This window comes from Pezoporus wallicus, unplaced genomic scaffold (genome assembly GCF_028554395.1).
Source record: "Pezoporus wallicus isolate ANWC-B61680 ecotype Strahan unplaced genomic scaffold, APGP_CSIRO_Pwel_v1 contig_11395, whole genome shotgun sequence".
NCBI lineage: Eukaryota > Metazoa > Chordata > Aves > Psittaciformes > Psittacidae > Pezoporus > Pezoporus wallicus.
Window position 1 is genome coordinate 908,288 of NW_026636241.1, and position 18,737 is coordinate 927,024.

Here is an 18,737-nt window from a genome sequence, read left to right on the forward strand (position 1 = left end):
GGCGAGATAAAACACAACCCTGCGTGTCAGCACTGAGCAATACCCCAGTTTTGACCCCCAAACCTATGTGGCGCCTCCGGGTACCAAACTCCCCATCGCTATGGCCCAGCACTGCCCTTTCCCACCCAGCCCCTGGGCTGCCAACCACATTTTTCCAGCGAAGCGGGGTGGATTGTAGCAAATCCTGCCCCAAAATCCAGCTCTGGGGACTCGCGGCTGCGGGTGCAGCGGGAGGCCCCGGGATTAATCCGCAGCGGATTAGTCGGGTCAGCAATTAAACGCTGGCGCTTAACGCTGCCGGCGGCCCGCAGGGAAAACCTGGCGCTCAAGGACAAAATGCGGTTCCTCCTTAAAGGCTGCAGCCACTCCAAAATGCTGCATCTATCTGCTGGGAGCGGGGCTGGGACCATAAACAAGCCGGCGCTGTGACAGGCAGCTAAATATAGTGCAGCCCGGGTTGCCTTCCTGCCGCCTGTGCCATCTGAATTCCTTGGTACGCTGAGTTTTCATCTATATTTTGTTCTCGGGGAGGGCTATGACTAAGAGAAATCTACAGCTGAAGGGACAGCAGAAGATGGAGGCCCCGGTCCAGATGCAGAAGGCGAATAAAGTCCGTACTTTGCGGACCTGGGGGCCTGTCCAAGATATCCCTCGCCCTTCTCCTCCTCCTCCTCCCTCTCCTCTCCTTGGCAGTACCCAAAATAAGGCTATAGTAACGACAGCCGCAGATACATCAGTGAGACATTAAATATGTTCTGATTTAAAGCCACAGTGCTCCCGAGGTGATGCTGAGGGGGATAAACACCTACCTGGAGCAGCGGTGCCATAGGGAGCGGCCCCATCCCTGCTGTCCCCCTCCACCCCGGACACCCGGCCGGACCTCCCTCAGAAAGACCAAAGCAAAAGCAATGATGTATGCACACAGCTGTGTATTTTTACTCTTTTTTTGGCCCAAAGTAGTGTTTTTAAAGGGAATGCAGCTCTGTGTTTGTGTCGGCATAAAAAAAACAGGGGGGTTGAAGGTCAGCTCCACAGTGGATGTGCTGTGAGAGGCTGGACATCAGTATTTCATAGCAGCATTTATATACCCCCCATTACCCCTCCGGTAGGAAGTACAGCTATGTTCAGATACAGGTGACAACTATTATTTAAAGCCAGAAAACCACTTCAATTTGATTCATTGACAGCAACATGCCCAAATGGCTTCCACCACCCTAAAACGCACAAACACCTCTTTTGGGCTGGCAAGAAGAGATGCTCGTTTTGGTATGGAATCACTGGGTGACCCGGAGCAGGAGGGAGGTTATTCAACACTCTGCGCCCAGGTAGAGCTTGCCGGATTCCGGCCCCTCTGCTTGCCCACCAGACAGGGCTGTCGAGAGGGGCAGTTTTCGGTGCAAACCCTCAAGCCCATTACACAACCGGGCTCTAAAGCAGGGTTTTTCCCGAGCTGCAGGATCCCGGCGTGCGTTCCCAATGATTACTCAGCACAAACGCGCCGTAAACAAGGGCCCCCCGTTGATGGTGCCCCCGCCGCCGCCTCGCTGCTCTTCCCTCGCATCCCGCTCATGGCCGAGCTTTCCTTACCTCCCTTTTCAGCTGCGTGCATCCTCGGCTCCCGGCTCCTGCGGCGGGATCCCGGCTGCGCTCCCGCACGCCGCCTCCCCGCTCCTCATCCGGCGGCAGTCCCCGGTCACGGGGCGAAGACGACGATGACAGCGACGGTGGCCATGGGCTGGGGCGCTGCTGCCTGGGAAGTGCGCGCTGCTCCGGGCCCTGCCCGGTTATATTTGGGATTACCGAGACTCAGGGAAGGATGAGGATGGAGGCAGACATATCACATCTTCTAAAATGTGGCATGGAGTGGGATCTGGAGTCTGCAGGTCGGAGCCGTCGAGTGCAAAACGAGCCCATCTTCTGTATTAATTCCTTTTTTTTTTACTTTTGGGGGAAGGTGAAACCCTTTGGATGGAGTCAGTGGGGATGTGGCGTGTCATAGAGCAGGGAATGGGGCAATGTGCTGCTTGAGGTGCTTCCCCGGCTCCCCATTACTAGCTGCCACTATGAAGATGCTATTAACTGCCCCCAAACCTTTATCACAGAAGATAACTATAACACCAATATGTTATACTATCAACTATTATATATTATTATATAATATATATGCAGATTATAATATAAATATTACATATAATATCTGTAACTACAGATGTGATGGGGTTACAAACTAGCAGTTCCATTTCTTCCAAGCAGTCATCAGTAACTCCAGCTATCTTCCTTGGGTATCCCTTATCCCCCCTGTACCTGAGCATCCCAGAAGCTTTAATCACTCTGCACAACACCCAGGGGAGGCAGAGCAGTGTAGAGACTGATGGGGAAACAACAGAGGAGCTCAAGGTACAGATCCCCAGGGACAGGTATGCAAAAGGATGATTTAAAGTAACCGGGCTGTAAAACAGCAGCGTGGAGCTCAGACAGCAAATAAGGAGCAAGATCCTACAAGCCTTACGTGAAGAAGCTCTTCCCTGTGAGGGTGCTGAGGCGCTGGCACAGGGTGCCCAGAGAAGCTGTGGCTGCCCCATCCCTGGCAGTGTTCAAGGCCAGGTTGGACACAGGGGCTTGGAGCAAGCTGCTCTAGTGGAAGGGGTCCCTGCCCGTGGCAGGGGTTGGAACTGGGTGAGCGTTAAGGTCCCTTCAACACAAACCAGGCTGGGACTCTATGATTCTGTGAAACTGGGGGCTTCTCCCCAGCTGCAAGGGACACGCACCCAAACCTGCCATGGCCAGGGACAGCCACAACACCCAAAAAGCAGCTTGTTCCTATGGGGCTGCTAGATACTTCTTTTCATTTCAGAACAACACTGCATCAAAATTCTCACCTTTCTCTGCTATCTCTATACATTGTGTGCTATCGATCCCTTAATAGAATCATAGAATCCATAGAATCCTATGGAACTTCTGCCTAAGAGCTCATCTCAGTCTCCCCTCTGGCAGCTTAAAGCCATTCCCCTTGGGCTGTCCCTGCAGGCCCTTGTCCAAAACCCCTCTCCAGGTTTCTTGTCAGCACCCCTCGTACATGCCACAGGTCAGGACACAGGGATGGGGACACCGACCCTTGTTTCCCCCCCCGCTCCCCTGGCAGCACTTGCGGAAGAGCCAAGGCTTTGGTCTCAGCTGGGTTTTCGCATTCCTCACAGATTCCTCTGCTTTTTGACCTTCAATCGTTTGTTTTTAGACTGAGTTCTTTTTCTGGCTTACACAGCAGTTCTTTTCCTCGTATTTATCTGCCCTTGCACCCTCAGCCAGAGTTGCACAGAGGCGTTATAGCCCAAATCCTGCACGGAGGCAATACATCCCAAATCCTGCACGGGGGCAATACATCCCAAGTCCTGCATGGAGGCAATACATCCCAAATCCTGCACACAGTCAATACATCCCAAATCCTGCACACAGTCAATACATCCCAAATCCTGCACACAGTCAATACATCCCAAATCCTGCACACAGTCAATACATCCCAAATCCTGCACACAGTCAATACATCCCAAATCCTGCACACAGTCAATACATCCCAAATCCTGCACACAGTCAATACATCCCAAATCCTGCACACAGTCAATACATCCCAAATCCTGCACACAGTCAATACATCCCAAATCCTGCACACAGTCAATACATCCCAAATCCTGCACACAGTCAATACATCCCAAATCCTGCACACAGTCAATACATCCCAAATCCTGCACACAGTCAATACATCCCTCCTTGGCCTCTGGATTGCCATGACCCTGAGCCCCGGCATCACCCTCACTATGCCTCTGCTTCCTCACCTCCCAGGCAGTGGGTTTGCTGTTTATTAGCCTATTGTTATTTCTCCTACTCATTTCTGAGTCTCTGCTTGTTCCAAACAGGGGCCAAAGGGCCCTGAGCTCCTATGTGGGAATACAAAACAGTTGGATCTGCAGATGGGTAGTGATGGGGGCAGGCACCTCATCTTATGGCTTTTAATCCCTGCTACCAAGTAATGTGATGGATTACACAGGGTGCAGGCAATGGCCGGAGCCTCTCCATTTCTTTTATTGGGGAAGTTAACTAGGAACATAAACCCCATTTTATGTGCAAGAAGGGTGGGAGGGAAGGAGAAACTCACTTAATCTGCACTGTCAGAACTGGCTTTTTAACTGTTATTTTGGGTTACCTCAAACAAAGGAGGTGGATGTATGACAGGACCTAAATAGGATTGTGCCCAAGCCCAAAACCCGGGGGACCCCATTTCCTGGGGGATCATCTCCTGCATTCAAGCAGGGATGCTCCCATTCCTCTTCCTCCTTGTCCTGTATAAAGAGACAGCCTCAGCTCAGGGCAAAGGCTCATGCAGAGCTTGGCTTCCAGTGGACACCGGGCATAACTCACACACAGAGACCGGCAGCACAGGGATAAGCAGCAGGAAAGATTTATTTACACCTTCGAGCAGTAACACGGCCGCAGCGATGCACCGGGAAGAAACTCCAGGAAGAAGACTCGGCGTGAGATGCCAGCAGAGCCCCACACAGAGGAAGACACACACAACCCCCCCCCCCCCAGTATCTTGGGTCAGTACAAAATCACCATTGCTTTACAAAAGGCGCGAGGTTCACAGTAGGGTACCAAAGGGGAGCGCAGCGGTGAGGAAGGATGAGGGATGCGAGTCCCTGCTGGTATTTGGTCTATGAAAATGCACCAGAGAACGACTCTTGTAGAGAAACCCTCCCCAAAGGCTCCATGCATGCACAGTCATAGGGTTTACACCTCCTGTAGGACTCGAAGGCTTTAAAACAAGCGCTCAGGCGGCTCTCCTGGGACAAAGACATCTGCGAGCCCTGTCCTGCCGCCGGGCGCTGCATGGGGTGGCCTCTCTGCAGGAGGCACTTTGCAGCGGGGATGGATGAGACACAAGAGCAAGGAAAAGCAGGGAGCAGCCCCCTGCCCGGCACTTGGCCCTGGCAGAGCTGCCTGCCATGGCCAGGCTGCTTTTATAGCCTAAAATCCCCTCCCCAACGTCGTCTCCTCCCCTCGTGCCCAACACTTCAAAAGAAAACAGCACACACGTTTCGGCTCTTTCTAGATCTGTGTTTAAAAAAAGCCCAGGCCTCACGCAAGGGTCATGGGAAAATCTTGCTTAAATAGGATTTCATTGCAGGGTGGAAGATTTGTGTCATCCCAGCCCAGGAGCTCCAGGGGAATGGAAAGGCCACGGGGACAGCAGTGATGGTCCCACTGCTCCCACCGATCCCACCCAGAGTGGGATGCGGAGCCTCACCTGCATCATCACCTTCACCCACAGGCAGGCAATGAGAGGCAGAGATCTCACTGAGCAGATGCCTGAGGGCTTCAGGAGAGCTCCAGGGCAAAGCTGCCTCTGTCAGAGAGGGCAAACATCAGGGGCTCCTCCAACAGCATGAGGCTTCAGGTGGGGTGGCTCGGTGGGGATAAAAGCCATCCAGGGATGTGCTGAGGTTTCACCTATGCATCCCTAACAAAGCTGCCCTGCCATGGGGCCACTCTCCAAACAAAACATAGGAATAGTGACACTTCAGCAATTAACATTTGCCTGGGCTGCACTAATTCATCAAATGGGGGTTGTGGAGTGACAGCTTTCCTGCCCTCCTGCTGAGCCACCCATGGCAGACTGCAGCTTCCTGCAGAATTCCCCAAAATTGATGCTAAAATTCAGCTTTTTTTTTTTTCCCTTTTTTAACCTTTAAAAATACACATCTGGCTTTATTTTTCTTTAAATATATAGTCTATAAAATAAGGCAACTTGAGGAGACAAAACGAGCATCCCCATTGCTTAGGTACTGCAGTCCTGCCACCAAGGAGGGTCACAGTACTTCCAGTCGAGACAAGCCGTCCCATCCAGCCACCAAGCTCCTGCACGTGAGAGAAGAGGAGCAACATGCTCATCAGAAGATGCTGTCAATGGTGGGAAATGCCTGGGCACAGCTCTCAGCAGCCCCAGCACGTGTCCTGAGGAAGGGAAGGCTCTCATCCCTCTGGGGTTTGTGGCAAAGGAGCTGCTCCTGCCAGGAATGCTGCAGCAGGAACCACGTGGGGAACACCCCATCTCCAGGGGAATTCAGGGACAAAGGCAGCACAGAAGATGGAATGACCTGATTTCTCCCCAAAACTGAAGCACACATTGAAACAGATCTTTGGGAGAAACTCTTATGACTGTATCTTGTCGTAGTCAAAGCTATAAACAAAGGTAAGCACAAAGGAGTGCAACGCATCCCCAGCACAGATCCTGCTTGGTGTCACAGCACTGCATGAAAACTGGACTGTACAGCAGCCTTTTCTGACAGGAATTGCCTCTCCCTCTATGGAAGAAACACAAGTGTGTGTTTTACCTCCAAAGTCTTCCCTTTTTTATGTGTATTAACGCTGGAAATGTGATCTTCACATTCCAAGCTTTGTAGTGTACACATTTTCCATGTTGCTCTCCAGTTCCCACTGGGCTGAGCCGTGCTTTGTAGAGCTTTCTTTTTCTAAGAAATAAAGTTAATAGAAAATAATTTATAGGAAAAAAAAACCACGAACAACAAACAACTAGAGAGTAACCTACAGCAAACGGCACTGTGGAGCAACAGGGTGGCACACTGTAGGCTCAAACAGAAACCGGGGTTTGTACGGGGTGGCAGGGACGTCATGGCAAGCTGTGTAAACCTGGTATGGCCATGACCTGATCTCTGCGTGCACTTGGACCATAGACAAGAACACTTTGTAGCCTCCAATAGGAATAAACCCACCTTATTCCAGCAGACTTGACCTTATAAACAAAGACCTTTCCCCCCTGATACTGGCTCTAACCATGTACCCACCGATGACACCCAGTACACCCGGGGAAGGGACACAAGATACCAGTCACCTAATCTGAGCACAGCCCCAGCACCGCACAGAGAAACTGAATCCATGATGGAATCAACTCTTGGTCCTTGGACAAGCTGTTTAGTTCTCCTCATCCGAGAGGACGGGGGGGATCTTGCTGGAAAGCAGGGTGTACACGTACGGCCAGATCTTGTTGGTCTCTGTGCCCGAGAAGGAGTGAAGGATGCCCCTGCTCCTGGAAGAGAGATGGGGGGGAGAAGTGACCACCAACCCTTCCTGAGGTCAGGTTGGCCATTGGCAGGGGACAGCCCAGCCAGGCTGGAAGCTCACCAATGGCTTTTTGGGTGAGAGGACGGGGATGAAGGGGATGAGCAATGGTGTTCACTGGTAGGAGCCCAGCTGCACTCACACACGGATGAACCAAACCCAGATAACCACGAATAACCACATTACCCAGGACACAGCTCACCCTCGCCCCCCTAAAGACCACTCTATAAAGTGCTTTACGGATGTAAATCAGCAGGATTTATTCATGTGCTTAAGCAAGTAGGAAACTCATGGCCCCAGTTCTCCTCCCTCCCCTGCAAGGGCACCTTTGCCCCCTTCTGGACCACTTCTGGTTTCATAAATGCTCCTGGGTGCTCGCTCCCTTTCAGTAGTGGATTGCCACCAACAGCATCCATCTATTCCCAACTCAGTCCCAAACCACCAGCACTGCAGAACGGACAAGCCCTGAAATGTGCCTGTGCTCACAGTAGACCCATCCAAGCCTCCTGCCAATCACCCTGTACTTTACCTAAACTGATTTCTTGCCCTGGATGATTTTTATAGGGTGAGTGGGCAGCACACACCACCCTGGACCTGCACAGCACAGAGCTGTTCTCTGCAGCATCTCCATCCCCACCTCAGTGATGGGTCTGCATGGGCAGGGCAGGGTGTGGGGCATCTCAGAGCTTGTGCCTGGTTTTACAGTCATGCTGTGGGTTATCCCACACGGTCCAACTCACTTGTACATCTCTATCACTGGCTTTGCAGCATCTTTGTATTTTCTGAGCCTGGCAGCAACGGCCTCGGGTCTGTCGTCCTCGCTCTGGACCAGCGGCTCACCCGTCAGGTCATCAACACCCTGCAGGAAGGCAAACATCATGGAGGGGATGCAGCCCCAGCCCCATCACTGCAGCTCCCTCCCATGCACCGCTGCCAAATGCCTTGTCCTGCTCCGCATCCATCGAGCATCTCCGGAAGAGATTCAGAGCAGCCCTGCGGAGAAGGACTTGGGGGTGTTGGTCAATGAGAAAATGAACATGAGCCGGCTTCAGTGTGTGCTCACAGGCCAGAAACCAAACATATCCTGGGCTGCATCCAAAGGAGCGTGACCCGCAGGTCGAAGGAGGTGATCCTGCCCCTCTGCTCTGCTCTTGTGAGACCTCACTTGGAGCATTGTGTGCAGTTCTGGGGTCCTCAACATAAAAGGACATGGAACTGTTGGAACAAGTCCAGAGGAGGCCACGAGGATGCTCAGGGGCTGGAGCACCTCCTGTATGAAGACAGGCTGAGGAAGTTGGGGCTGTTCAGCCTGGAGAAGAGAAGCTGCGTGGAGACCTCAGAGCAGCTTCCAGTATCTGAAGGGGGGCTATAGGGATGGTGGGGAGGGACTCTTCATTAGGGACTGTAGTGACAGGACAAGGGGTAACGGGTTCAAACTGAAACAGGGGAAGTTTAGATTGGATCTAAGGAGGAAATTCTTTCCTGTGAGGGTGGTGAGGCACTGGAATGGGTTGCCCAGGGAGGTTGTGAATGCTCCATCCCTGGCAGTGTTCAAGGCCAGGTTGGACAGAGCCTTGGGTGACCTGGTTTAGTGTGAGGTGTCCCTGCCCATGGCAGGGGGGTTGGAACTGGATGACCTTAAGGTCCTTTCCAACCCTAACTATTCTATGATTCTACAGTTCTATAAATCCCATTTTGCTAATTAACATTTAGCATAACCCCTTCAGGCTGGCCCCGAGGGCCAAGCCCTCCACTGCTCAGCACTCGCTCCCTGGGATTTCTTCCCCTATGCTTATTTCTGATCCCAGCTCGCACAGAAAAGGTTTCTCTCATCTTTTCCTCTGCGAGCTGCTCCCAGCCGGCACCACTGGGATGCTGCAGGCTCCTACCCGGACATGAGGGGGGTTGAAGTCCATGTTGTACACCCTCCCGCTGGCCGGGTGGACCCAGCGGGCGCTCAGGCGATCCTTCAGCGTCTCAAAGGGAATGTTCAAGCTGATGACCAGGTCCAGCTCACAGATCCTGTCCAGCGCCTCGGCTTGCCCCAGCGTGCGAGGGAAACCTGTGTAGACACAGCATCAGGAAGGGGTTGTCGTGAGAGGCAGGAAAGCAGCAGCGATGGAACCAAACCCGCCGCCCCGGAGCTGCAGAACCAGCGCAGCTCCTCGCTCTAGCACAAGCGGTGTGAGAGTCAGGCATCCACCATATGGCTGCAATAAAAAATAGCTCTTACAGCACTGACTCCCAAAATACATCACACAGGTCGCTGTGGGCTCATGTTTTCCTGCAAAGTCGTGTCTGATGCTGGGCTAGATCCCTGCAGAGGGGCTGGTGCTGGTGGAAGCATCTGTTCTTGCCATCAGACTGCAACAAGGGGTGGCTTCAAGCGGGTCCCCTCTTCAGTCTTCTCTGCTAATAACACCCTTTTTTTAAATGTTCTTAGTCTTTTTTACATCCATAAAACCCTCTGAGACCTCCCAGGGTCTTCCCAAGCAGGGTATTATTAGCCTAAAGCTTGTCAGGGGCTGACAAGAAACCTGGAGGGGGGCTTTGGACAAGGGTCTGTAGGGCCAGGCCAAGGGGAATGGCTTTAAGCTGCCTGAGGGGAGACTGAGACGAGCTCTTAGGCAGAAGCTCTTCCCTGTGAGGGTGCTGAGGCCCTGGCACAGGGTGCCCAGAGAAGCTGTGGCTGCCCCATCCCTGGCAGTGTTCAAGGCCAGGTTGGACACAGGGGCTTGGAGCAAGCTGCTCTAGTGGAAGGTGTCCCTGCCCGTGGCAGGGGTTGGAGCTGGATGAGCTTTAAGGTCCCTTCAACCCAAACCAGTCTGGGATTCTGGGATTATCTCCATATTCACTCACCGTTTCAAAGACATCAGCAGATTGGCAAGGGAAGGTTTCTACCCCTATAACAGCCATGGTTACACATCCCTACACATCCCACCTGCCTGTGCCCAGCACCTCAGCTCAGCACAACCCATCCTGCCCCATCCCCTAACCAGGCCCCAAAGCAGTTCCTAGAGCTGCCACCAGCCCTAGAGCTGCCACCACAGCTGCTGGGATGCAGCTTCACCACCGAGGGCTGCAGGAGCTCCTGGCAAACCCTTTGCTGCTCCTCTCACTGCTTCCCTTGCTGGTTTGCTCTCGGTGTCTTCTCCACCCGCACCTCAGGTGGCTTTCAGCCTCGGCATGAATATCTCCTCTGCGCACATATGGAGGTGATAAGAGGTTTTTCTTGGCTTACCTCCAGCCCCACTCTGCTCCCTGGCTCCACTTTATGAAACACCCATCTCCCCTCCCAGCCTTTCCCTTTCCCGGACACGAGCCAAGGGCTCAGCTGGACACGCACGTGCTGCTGCTTAGGGCAGATGTCTCTGCCAACAGCTCAGCCCCCGCCTCTCCTTCCACGACCATCAAAGATCTCTTTCCTGGTACTGCCAAGCCACAGGCAGCAGAACAGAGTTTGAAAGGGAGCTGGGATTTTCCCACCAGGAATGCCGGCAGCTCACTCACCGTCCAGCAGCCAGTGCTGCTCTCGCCGCTTCTCCAGCTCCGTCATCATCATGCGTGTGATGACGTGGTCGGGCACCAGAAGGCCTCGCTCAAGGTACTGCTTTGCCAAGACACCAACTTCTGTTCAAGAGACGCAAAGGAAAAAGAGGGAGAAAAGGAAAAAAACATGACATTTCCACTTAAAAACCAGCGCTCCCCCTCAAATTCTGCCTGTCCTCCCAAATTGCTCATCCAGGATGGTTTCGGCAGCATCCCTCTGCTCAGAGCTGCTGCTCCTGATAGCTGGAGGCCACGAGGTCCTGTTGGTGCTGAAATACCCGAGAGCAGGAGCACAGCAAGCAGCAGATGAGCTGTGGCAGCCCTGCCGTCAACAGCACCGTCCCTGCCAGGCCCGTGCACGCACAATGTGCCATGCAAAGAGCTCCTTTGGTTTTGGAAACAGCACCCGTCTGGTCACAGGTGACACTGGCATGAATATTAAATGTCCCAAAGGCACTGAACCAGCTGCAAGGAATGTGCCAACTCCACGTACCTCCGATGGCGGCATGGTCACCCCATCCCATACCACAGACCTGGTGGTCTGTGGTACATTCCATGGTACAAACATGGAATCCCAGCCTGGTTCGGGTTGGAAGGGACCTTAAAGCTCCTCCAGCTCCAACCCCTGCCATGGGCAGGGACCCCTTCCACTAGAGCAGCTTGCTCCAAGCCCCTGTGTCCAACCTGGCCTTGAACACTGCCAGGGATGGGGCAGCCACAGCTTCTCTGGGCACCCTGTGCCAGCGCCTCAGCACCCTCACAGGGAAGAGCTTCTGCCTAAGAGCTCATCTCAGTCTCCCCTCGGGCAGCTTAAAGCCATTCCCCTTGGCCTGGCCCTGAAGGCCCTTGTCCAAAGCCCCCCTCCAGGTTTCTTGTCGGCCCCTTTAAGTACTGGAAGACAGCTCCCCATCCGAAGGGCTTTAAGACTTCAAAGACTCAACTTATTATACAGTCAGATAAGAAAATTATTCCCAAGATCAAATCCTTGAGAACCTCATTGTGGTGCAACTGCAATGCAAATATCCCTTACCAGGCTCCTGCTGGCTCTCCCCCACGTCACTCAGCTGGAGCCAGCAGTGCTGAGGAGAAGCCCACAGTGGTTTCTGCGCAGGTTACACCATGTCTGGATCCACCTTCACATCCACCTGGCATCACCCAGGATGTAATAAGGGTTTATTCTGCTTACATTTTTTTATTGCAGCTGGGGTAGAGCAAATGTTACTCCAAGGAGAGATGCAATAAATCCAATTGCTTCTTACGGGTTGCCTGGGATTCTCTTTTAGCCACCCAGGGACACAAAGAAACTGATTGCAAATAGTCTCTACCACCATGTGTGACCTGCCCTGATCCTGCCACAAGAAGAGGTCCAGCCTCTCCCCTCTTGGACCAGGACCCTATGGACACCTCTGCTCTCTTCCCGCAGCAGCTGAAATAGGGTTTGTCACCAGAAATTAACAATTCTGCCTTGGTTTTGGGGAGGTTTTTGCTGAGGACAGCACATTTTTGCCTCTCAGAGTAGAGGAACTCTCTTACAAAAGCCATGGGAGCCTGCATTTGGAGGCAGGCTCTGGCTTTCCAAACCGCAGCGAGCTGTCAAAGCAAAAGGCAGGTACACCTGCACTCCTGAGCTGCAGGAAGGGGGGTCTGCACAGCACACAGCTCCTGGAGAGGGCTCATCCGATCTAACGGGGAACCTGGCGCAGCCTGCACGGATCCCCTGGGAGCAGGCGGCTGGGATGTGCACAGGAAACCTTCTCGGGCTCCAAACCCGATGGGCAGAGGCCGCGTGGCAGGGATGCTTCCTGCCTGGAGCACAACCTGTGTCCAACACGGACTGGCAGCAGGCACTGACTCATGGGCCTGCAGGGCTGAGTCACGGCAGGGATGGGGACCACTCTGCTCCATAAAGGCATTTCAGTTCCCTGCTTGGAGCCACAGTGGCTGCCAGGCACCGGGAGCAGAAAATACCTTTTCCCAATGACATGTGCTTTTGTCTCTGTCGCCAGGGCTGCTGGCAGCCATCCTGCCTGGAAAAGCAAAGGACTCGGGGATGGAAAGAATACATGATGCCTTATGCAACCAGCACAGGGACCCGCCAGGGCACAAATATTGTCACATCTGCCTGCAGATTTTAATATTCATTCACATGGTCTGCACATTGCCACAGGCCTGCAGGGCAGAGCTGATCCCAGAGCACAGCCCAGGAGCCATGGAGCTGCAGAAGGTCCCGAGGAGCGCTGGCCATCCCAGGGAATCGCTAGTGGAGCTGGGCTTGGTGCTGCAAACCGACTTGAGAAGTGTGGAAATGCAGCTCTGCATCACAGAGGCTGCACGTTTCCCACGGCCCTGATACGGGTGGACGGCTCTCCACTGCTCCACAACAGATGGACGATTCCTGCTGCCAGGAATTCTGCTCCTTTGTGCGCCCCGTGCTCGCTGGGTCGACACAACAGCATGGGGATGCGCACTGGGACAGAGGGGCATGCACCAGCATGGGGGAAAGCACAACCACGCACTAGCACAGGGTGCTGACTGCTTCCACACAGGTCATGGAGGCTCTCCCTGCTCCAAAACACGTGTGGCAGCACTATCTCTTCTCTCACAGAGGGAATGGGCATGTATCTTGCATTAAGGACCTGAGAGGTGCCTGATACCCAGCTCCCAACACCCAGGATGTGCTGGAGAACATCATCCCTGCAGCACAGCCCTGCTCCCACAGGGTTCCTCAAGGCACCTTTATCTTCATCAGAGGCTGTAAGGCCAGGCCAAGGGGAATGGCTTTAAGCTGCCAGAGGGGAGACTGAGATGAGCTCTTAGGCAGAAGCTCTTCCCTGTGAGGGTGCTGAGGCGCTGGCACAGGGTGCCCAGAGAAGCTGTGGCTGCCCCATCCCTGGCAGTGTTCAAGGCCAGGTTGGACACAGGGGCTTGGAGCAAGCTGCTCTAGTGGAAGGTGTCCCTGCCCATGGAAGCGGATGAGCTTTAAGGTCCCTTCCAACCCAAATCCATCTGCGATTCCATGATCTCCAGTTTTACATTTGTTATCCCCTTTCCAGCCACACCAGCCTCAGAGCCCAACCTGCTCCATGCAAGCCCCCCTGGTGCAGCACTCCCACAAAGGGGAGCAGCACTTGGGCAGCCCTTCTGGACCCTGGTTCCCCTGTGTGAGGAGCTGGGGCTCACCCCTGTTGCACTGCACAGCACCAAGGCAAGCAATCCCCAATGCTTCAGCTGGGTGCAGAGAGGGGCTGCATGCATTGCTCTGCAGTTACCCCAGGTAGCAGGGGGCTCCTTAGATGCTGCTCATGCTGCCTAACCTGGGCTGGCACTGGGTGCTCCCAGGAGTGCTGAGCTCAGTTTTGACTCACGGGCTTAATCCCATTAATCTAATGACCATGGGTTTAATCTGCCCTTTAATGCATGGGATGTCAAGCTGTCTGCGGCTCCTTTCCCCGTGAGACCCTGATCTGCAACCATCCCTTCTTATAAAAGCAACAGCCCCAAGAGACATCTCCAGCCCCCGAGGCCATGAGCAGCAAAACAGCCACCAAGGACCGGGCTGGAGGAGAGGCTGTTTCCAAACAGGATGCTTGGCAGCCTCCAGCCCTTGTGTGATAGATAACCCCAGATATTCTGCCCCATGGCACAACCTTCAACGTGATTTTGTTTTTATTTAGGCTGCAGCACACAATCTGGAGCTAATGGAGAGGAGAAACCCTGGATGGTTAATAGGGGACTGGCCACAGCTGCTTGTGAACCAGCACAGTTAAGCTGCAACAGCTCCAAACATTACCCCAGTTTTGGGACCCCAGGACCTTGCTCCCAGTGTGGATGCTCCATCCAGGACCCTCACTCCCATCCCATCCCCACCAGCAGGATGTGAATTTGGAGAGCTGGAGCCCGATATGGCCCCAAATTCAGGCCATGACCTGTTCATTTGATGGACAGTGGAGTCTGTCTGTGGGGTGGCTGCTCCTGGACGTAAAGATGAAGCACGAACACTATGGAAAACCAGAGGGCTGGCAGGTTGCACCTCCTGGGCTCAGCTCCAACCAGCAGCAAAGCCCATCAGCCATGGAAAAGGTGGGGAGAAGGTCCATGGGGCTCAGTCACGCACAGCCCACATCCCCTCCAACCTTTCTTCTGTGCTTCCTTTGGTTGATGCTAACAAACAAAACCCATCACGAGGAGGGGACAGGAGCCACTTTTGCCTCCAGTGAAGCACATTAAAGGGAGCGCTGGGACAGACACAAGTCTCACATGTCCCCGGCGGGATGCTGACCCTCAGCCAAAGCCACTTGGAAAAGAAATTAAGTTGTATTGCAAATTAACTGCCGAGTCCTGATAAGACCCCGAGATGCTGCCAACACCAGAGCAACCCCCTGGGTGCTGGGGCAAGTAGTGGCAAGGAAATCACTCACCACCCTCCAGCACCCCTGCTTAGCACCAAAATCAGTTTCTAAGCCTTCCAAGACCTTTAAAAAGGCCCTTTTCTCCAGCAGAATGGCCACTCGCTAAGCGAGACACTATTAACAGACAAATGTGCAATAGCCGATGCACTCATAGGGTTGCTGTAGCAAAGCTTCAAGCCCTTCAGCATGCATTCAGATGCTTCACCCGGCTGTAGAGTGAAGTCCTGGATCCCCAGGACTGCTGACACCCAAGCCTGAACCCCACAACCACAGCTTCTTTATGTCTTGCAATGGCAAGTGGGAAAATCCCCCGTGCACCGAGGTCTCCCCGCCATCCTCAGGCCAAGATGACTCTAAAATCACTGGACAGATGCATTCCTTTAGGGCGATAACTCTGAGACGATCCCGTTTGGATCAAAGGCCCCCAGCCCCCCTCAAATGCAAATCCAGTGGCGCAGATGGTAAAACTCAAGAGCAGAGACTACTTGCATCTAGCTTCCCCTGGAGCTGGCGCACGGCAGCACAGTCGTGTTGCAGCTTGTCCAAAGCAAATAGCAGAAAATAAATAGCAAATAGCTGCAGCTTACTGAGAGCTGTAACTGGAGGCTGAGTCAAAGGTGGGATGAGAGCGTCATGCCAGCTGCACCAAAAACCAGGGCTGACTGAGTTCTGAGCAATTTTACCAGCATTTCTCAGCATTGCTGCCTTTGGGAAACCGGAGTTACAGAATGCACTGTGGGGAACACTTCTCACAGCCCCCTTTTTCCTTCCCCAGTGTCCCCAGAGGAGCTCTACAGCACGAGTATGAACTGAAATATAGGACTGAGGGAATACGCTCATTTAGGGCTTGACTGCGTGAGTTCCCAGGTGGACACAGAGTCGCCCTGCACTGCCCTGCCCTGCTCGCTTTTCACGCGGGTGTTTTGTCCGGCAGCCAAAGCAACCATGGGGATTTTCCTAAATTTGAGCCTCCCTCCAAAGGAAATAATATTGTCCCGTTTATTTGTAAAAGGAAATCTGGGTATTTGTAAAGGAGTGACCGGCGCAGGGCTGTGTGAAACGCCCTTGCTGGAGCACAGAGCTCTCCAAAACTTTACCCCTCCTCTGTTCTCTGCCTTGTTTTGTGCTGCTGCTGTTTCACCGTTCCTCTGCCCGGTGAGTCAGCCTCCCCCCTGGGTCAGTCTTTCACACGTTGGCAGAGGAGAGGAGGAACAGTTGGAATAAGAAACATGCTGGGATTGCCTAATGGATGCTGCAGAGGAACGGGAGCACAAGGTGGGGTGCAGCACGCCCACTCCTGAGCATCGCCGGGACTGGGGAGCATCTCGCAGCACTGCCCGGGGCACGAACACAGCAGAGACCATCTGTTCTCCCCAGGGCTTTGGACCTAGAAGGGAGCTTCCTAAGGAGCAGAGACAGGCACGAGCACAGCAGAACGCCCGCCGGGCTTGCCACAGGGGCTGGTTTAACCCAGCGCATCACAGCACCCTGTGACCCACCGTAATTTTCCCCGTGGGATCTCCCCCGTGCATGAATGCACGTTCCCAACCCATCCCTTCCAGCGTGGTTGCACAGGCATCACCACCCTTTCAGCCATCTGCTCTCCGACGCTCTGCAGTTTATACCCCATTCCCGTACACGGGGCAAGATGAAGTTATTAATAACACATAACCCGTGTCCCCCGCTGCCACCGTGAACCATCGGGGCCCGAGCAGACGGGTTATTCCCACCGGCTTCCCCGCAGCCGTACCCGCTCGGCACGGGAACGAAACTATTACACACCGTCGGCTTACCCCAGCACCAGAGCCCACTTTTACCGGGCGGTCCGGGAGCTCTGCTGGAGGGAGAAGGCAACGAATGAGCTGTGCCAACCCCACGGAGAGAAAACAACCCGGGGTGTACCCGGACGGGGGGGGGCTCCCATCACCATCTCCATCATCACCATCACCATCCCCATCCCCATCGCCGCCCCGGTCCCCTCCGTTGCACCCCTCGTTGTCCCGCCGCCCCCGGCGGGGCACCCCGCGGGCACTCACCCCCGCCGCCGTCGAGGCTCTCCCTCAGGAACTGCCCGCTGGAGAGATGCTGCAGCCCGAAGCTGCGGGCGATCCTCTCGCACACCGTCCCCTTCCCCGAACCGGGGGGTCCCAGCACCACCGCCCGCAGCAACTTGGAGGCCATGGCCGGCTGCCGGAGCCCGGCCCGGGGCTCCGCGGGGCAGGACAGCGCGCCAGCCCCGCCGAGCCTTGCCGCTCCCCCCGCATCCAGCCGCCGCCGCCGCGGCCCGTACACATCAGCAGGGGGCACCCTGGGACTTGTAGTCGCGGAGCCCCACGGGGGCCCCCCAACAGCACGGATCCGCCGCCGAGAGGGGACGGCTGCGGAGGGCTCCGGGACCAAGGGACCCCGTGCGCGTCCTGCAACCGGGCAGAGCATCAACAGGCGCTGCAGGGCCTGACCCGCACGGAGCCAGGGTGGCCTTGCAGGGGCTTAAAAGCCCCGTGCGGCTACGGGTTAGAAACGCACGGGCTGCAAACGGCCACGTTCGAACGTGCAAGGCTTGCAAACGCGCATCCCATCACGTCGAAGCGGTCGCTCTGCTCCGAGCCGGTGACAACGGTGGCGGTGGGGATAGTGTCGCTCATTGCATTGACCCTGCTGATGCATGCGTGTGTGTGTGTATATGTGTGATGCCCGCACCGGACCGCCATGGAAAGGACCCCATTCCCAACATAGGGATAACGGGACACGGACAAAACGCTCGCGGCTGCCCCCGCCCCGGAAGCGGCCGTCACATGGCGGCGCTGCCATAAACACACCAAGATGGCGGCCCTCACGCCGTCAGCCCGTGCTGCGTCATGTCGCCCCCCGGGCTCGGCCTTCAGGTGGGTCCTTTATGGCCGGTACCGGAGGAAAGGGGGGGGGGGGGGGGGGGAGGTACGTGAGGGGGGGGGGGGGGGGGCGGGCGGCGGGGGGGCAGCCCCATTGCCCCCCCCCCCCCCTCCCCCCGCCCCCCCCCCCCCCCCCCCCGCCCCGTCGGTCTGGCGCCGCCACTTGACAGGCCCCGAGTAGGCCTCTGGGTGCGTTCCAACGCTCCGGACGGACGGAGACAGACGGGTGAGGTGCGGGGTCGGTGTCTCGTTGAGGTTGGCTTGAGGGCGGTGAGGGGTGGCCGGGCCCTTTGGGGTTGCGGAAGCGCTGTCGGTAGGGAGGGAAGTTGTTATGGGGCTGGGGGGGGGGGGGGCTTTCTCCCACAGCCGCTCTCCTCGTTCCATCGTAACTGGCTGCTTGTTTCCTCTTCAGGCTTTATTTCTGGGCCAAGCGCCGTGATGAAGGTGGAAATCAGGTTTGCTCCCTTTCATACCTCATCCCCCCCCCTTGTAGTTGAGACCCCGGGGAGTAGCGAGCGTGCGGGTTGTGGCCCGGGCACGGCGGTGGGATGCTAAAGGAATTCCGGTGCACATAAGTTAACAAAACCCATCCCCAAATAAGCAGAGTCGCCAGCTCCTTTCAGGAGCAGAAACTGGCAGCAAACACTGGAAACTCGAGGGGTTTTCTTAAAAGTATATGGCAATATGCGATGCTTTTGCAGTCGCAAGGGGAAAAAGACTGTGTTAGGTTCCAAAACTAATGCAGGTTTTGCTTATA

General features: G+C 55.0%; 1 protein-coding gene across 2 annotated transcripts; it reads right to left on the minus strand.

The window, feature by feature from the left end:
- Positions 1–5,730: 5,730 nt before the first annotated feature.
- AK4 (adenylate kinase 4) lies at positions 5,731–17,335 on the minus strand. Of its 2 annotated transcripts, none has more exons than XM_057399228.1 (5): positions 17,126–17,335; positions 10,642–10,761; positions 9,021–9,193; positions 7,872–7,990; positions 5,731–7,099 (listed from the first exon to the last, which is right to left on the minus strand). In XM_057399228.1, exons 1-5 carry the CDS (start codon positions 17,268–17,270, stop codon positions 6,985–6,987), a joined length of 672 nt encoding a protein of 223 aa, XP_057255211.1. In that variant the 5' UTR covers positions 17,271–17,335; the 3' UTR covers positions 5,731–6,984. The 2 variants fall into 2 exon arrangements, 1 of the variants encoding a protein (XP_057255211.1); XR_008970874.1 differs by having other exon boundaries at positions 6,990–7,099; positions 7,769–7,990.
- Positions 17,336–18,737: the final 1,402 nt, after the last annotated feature.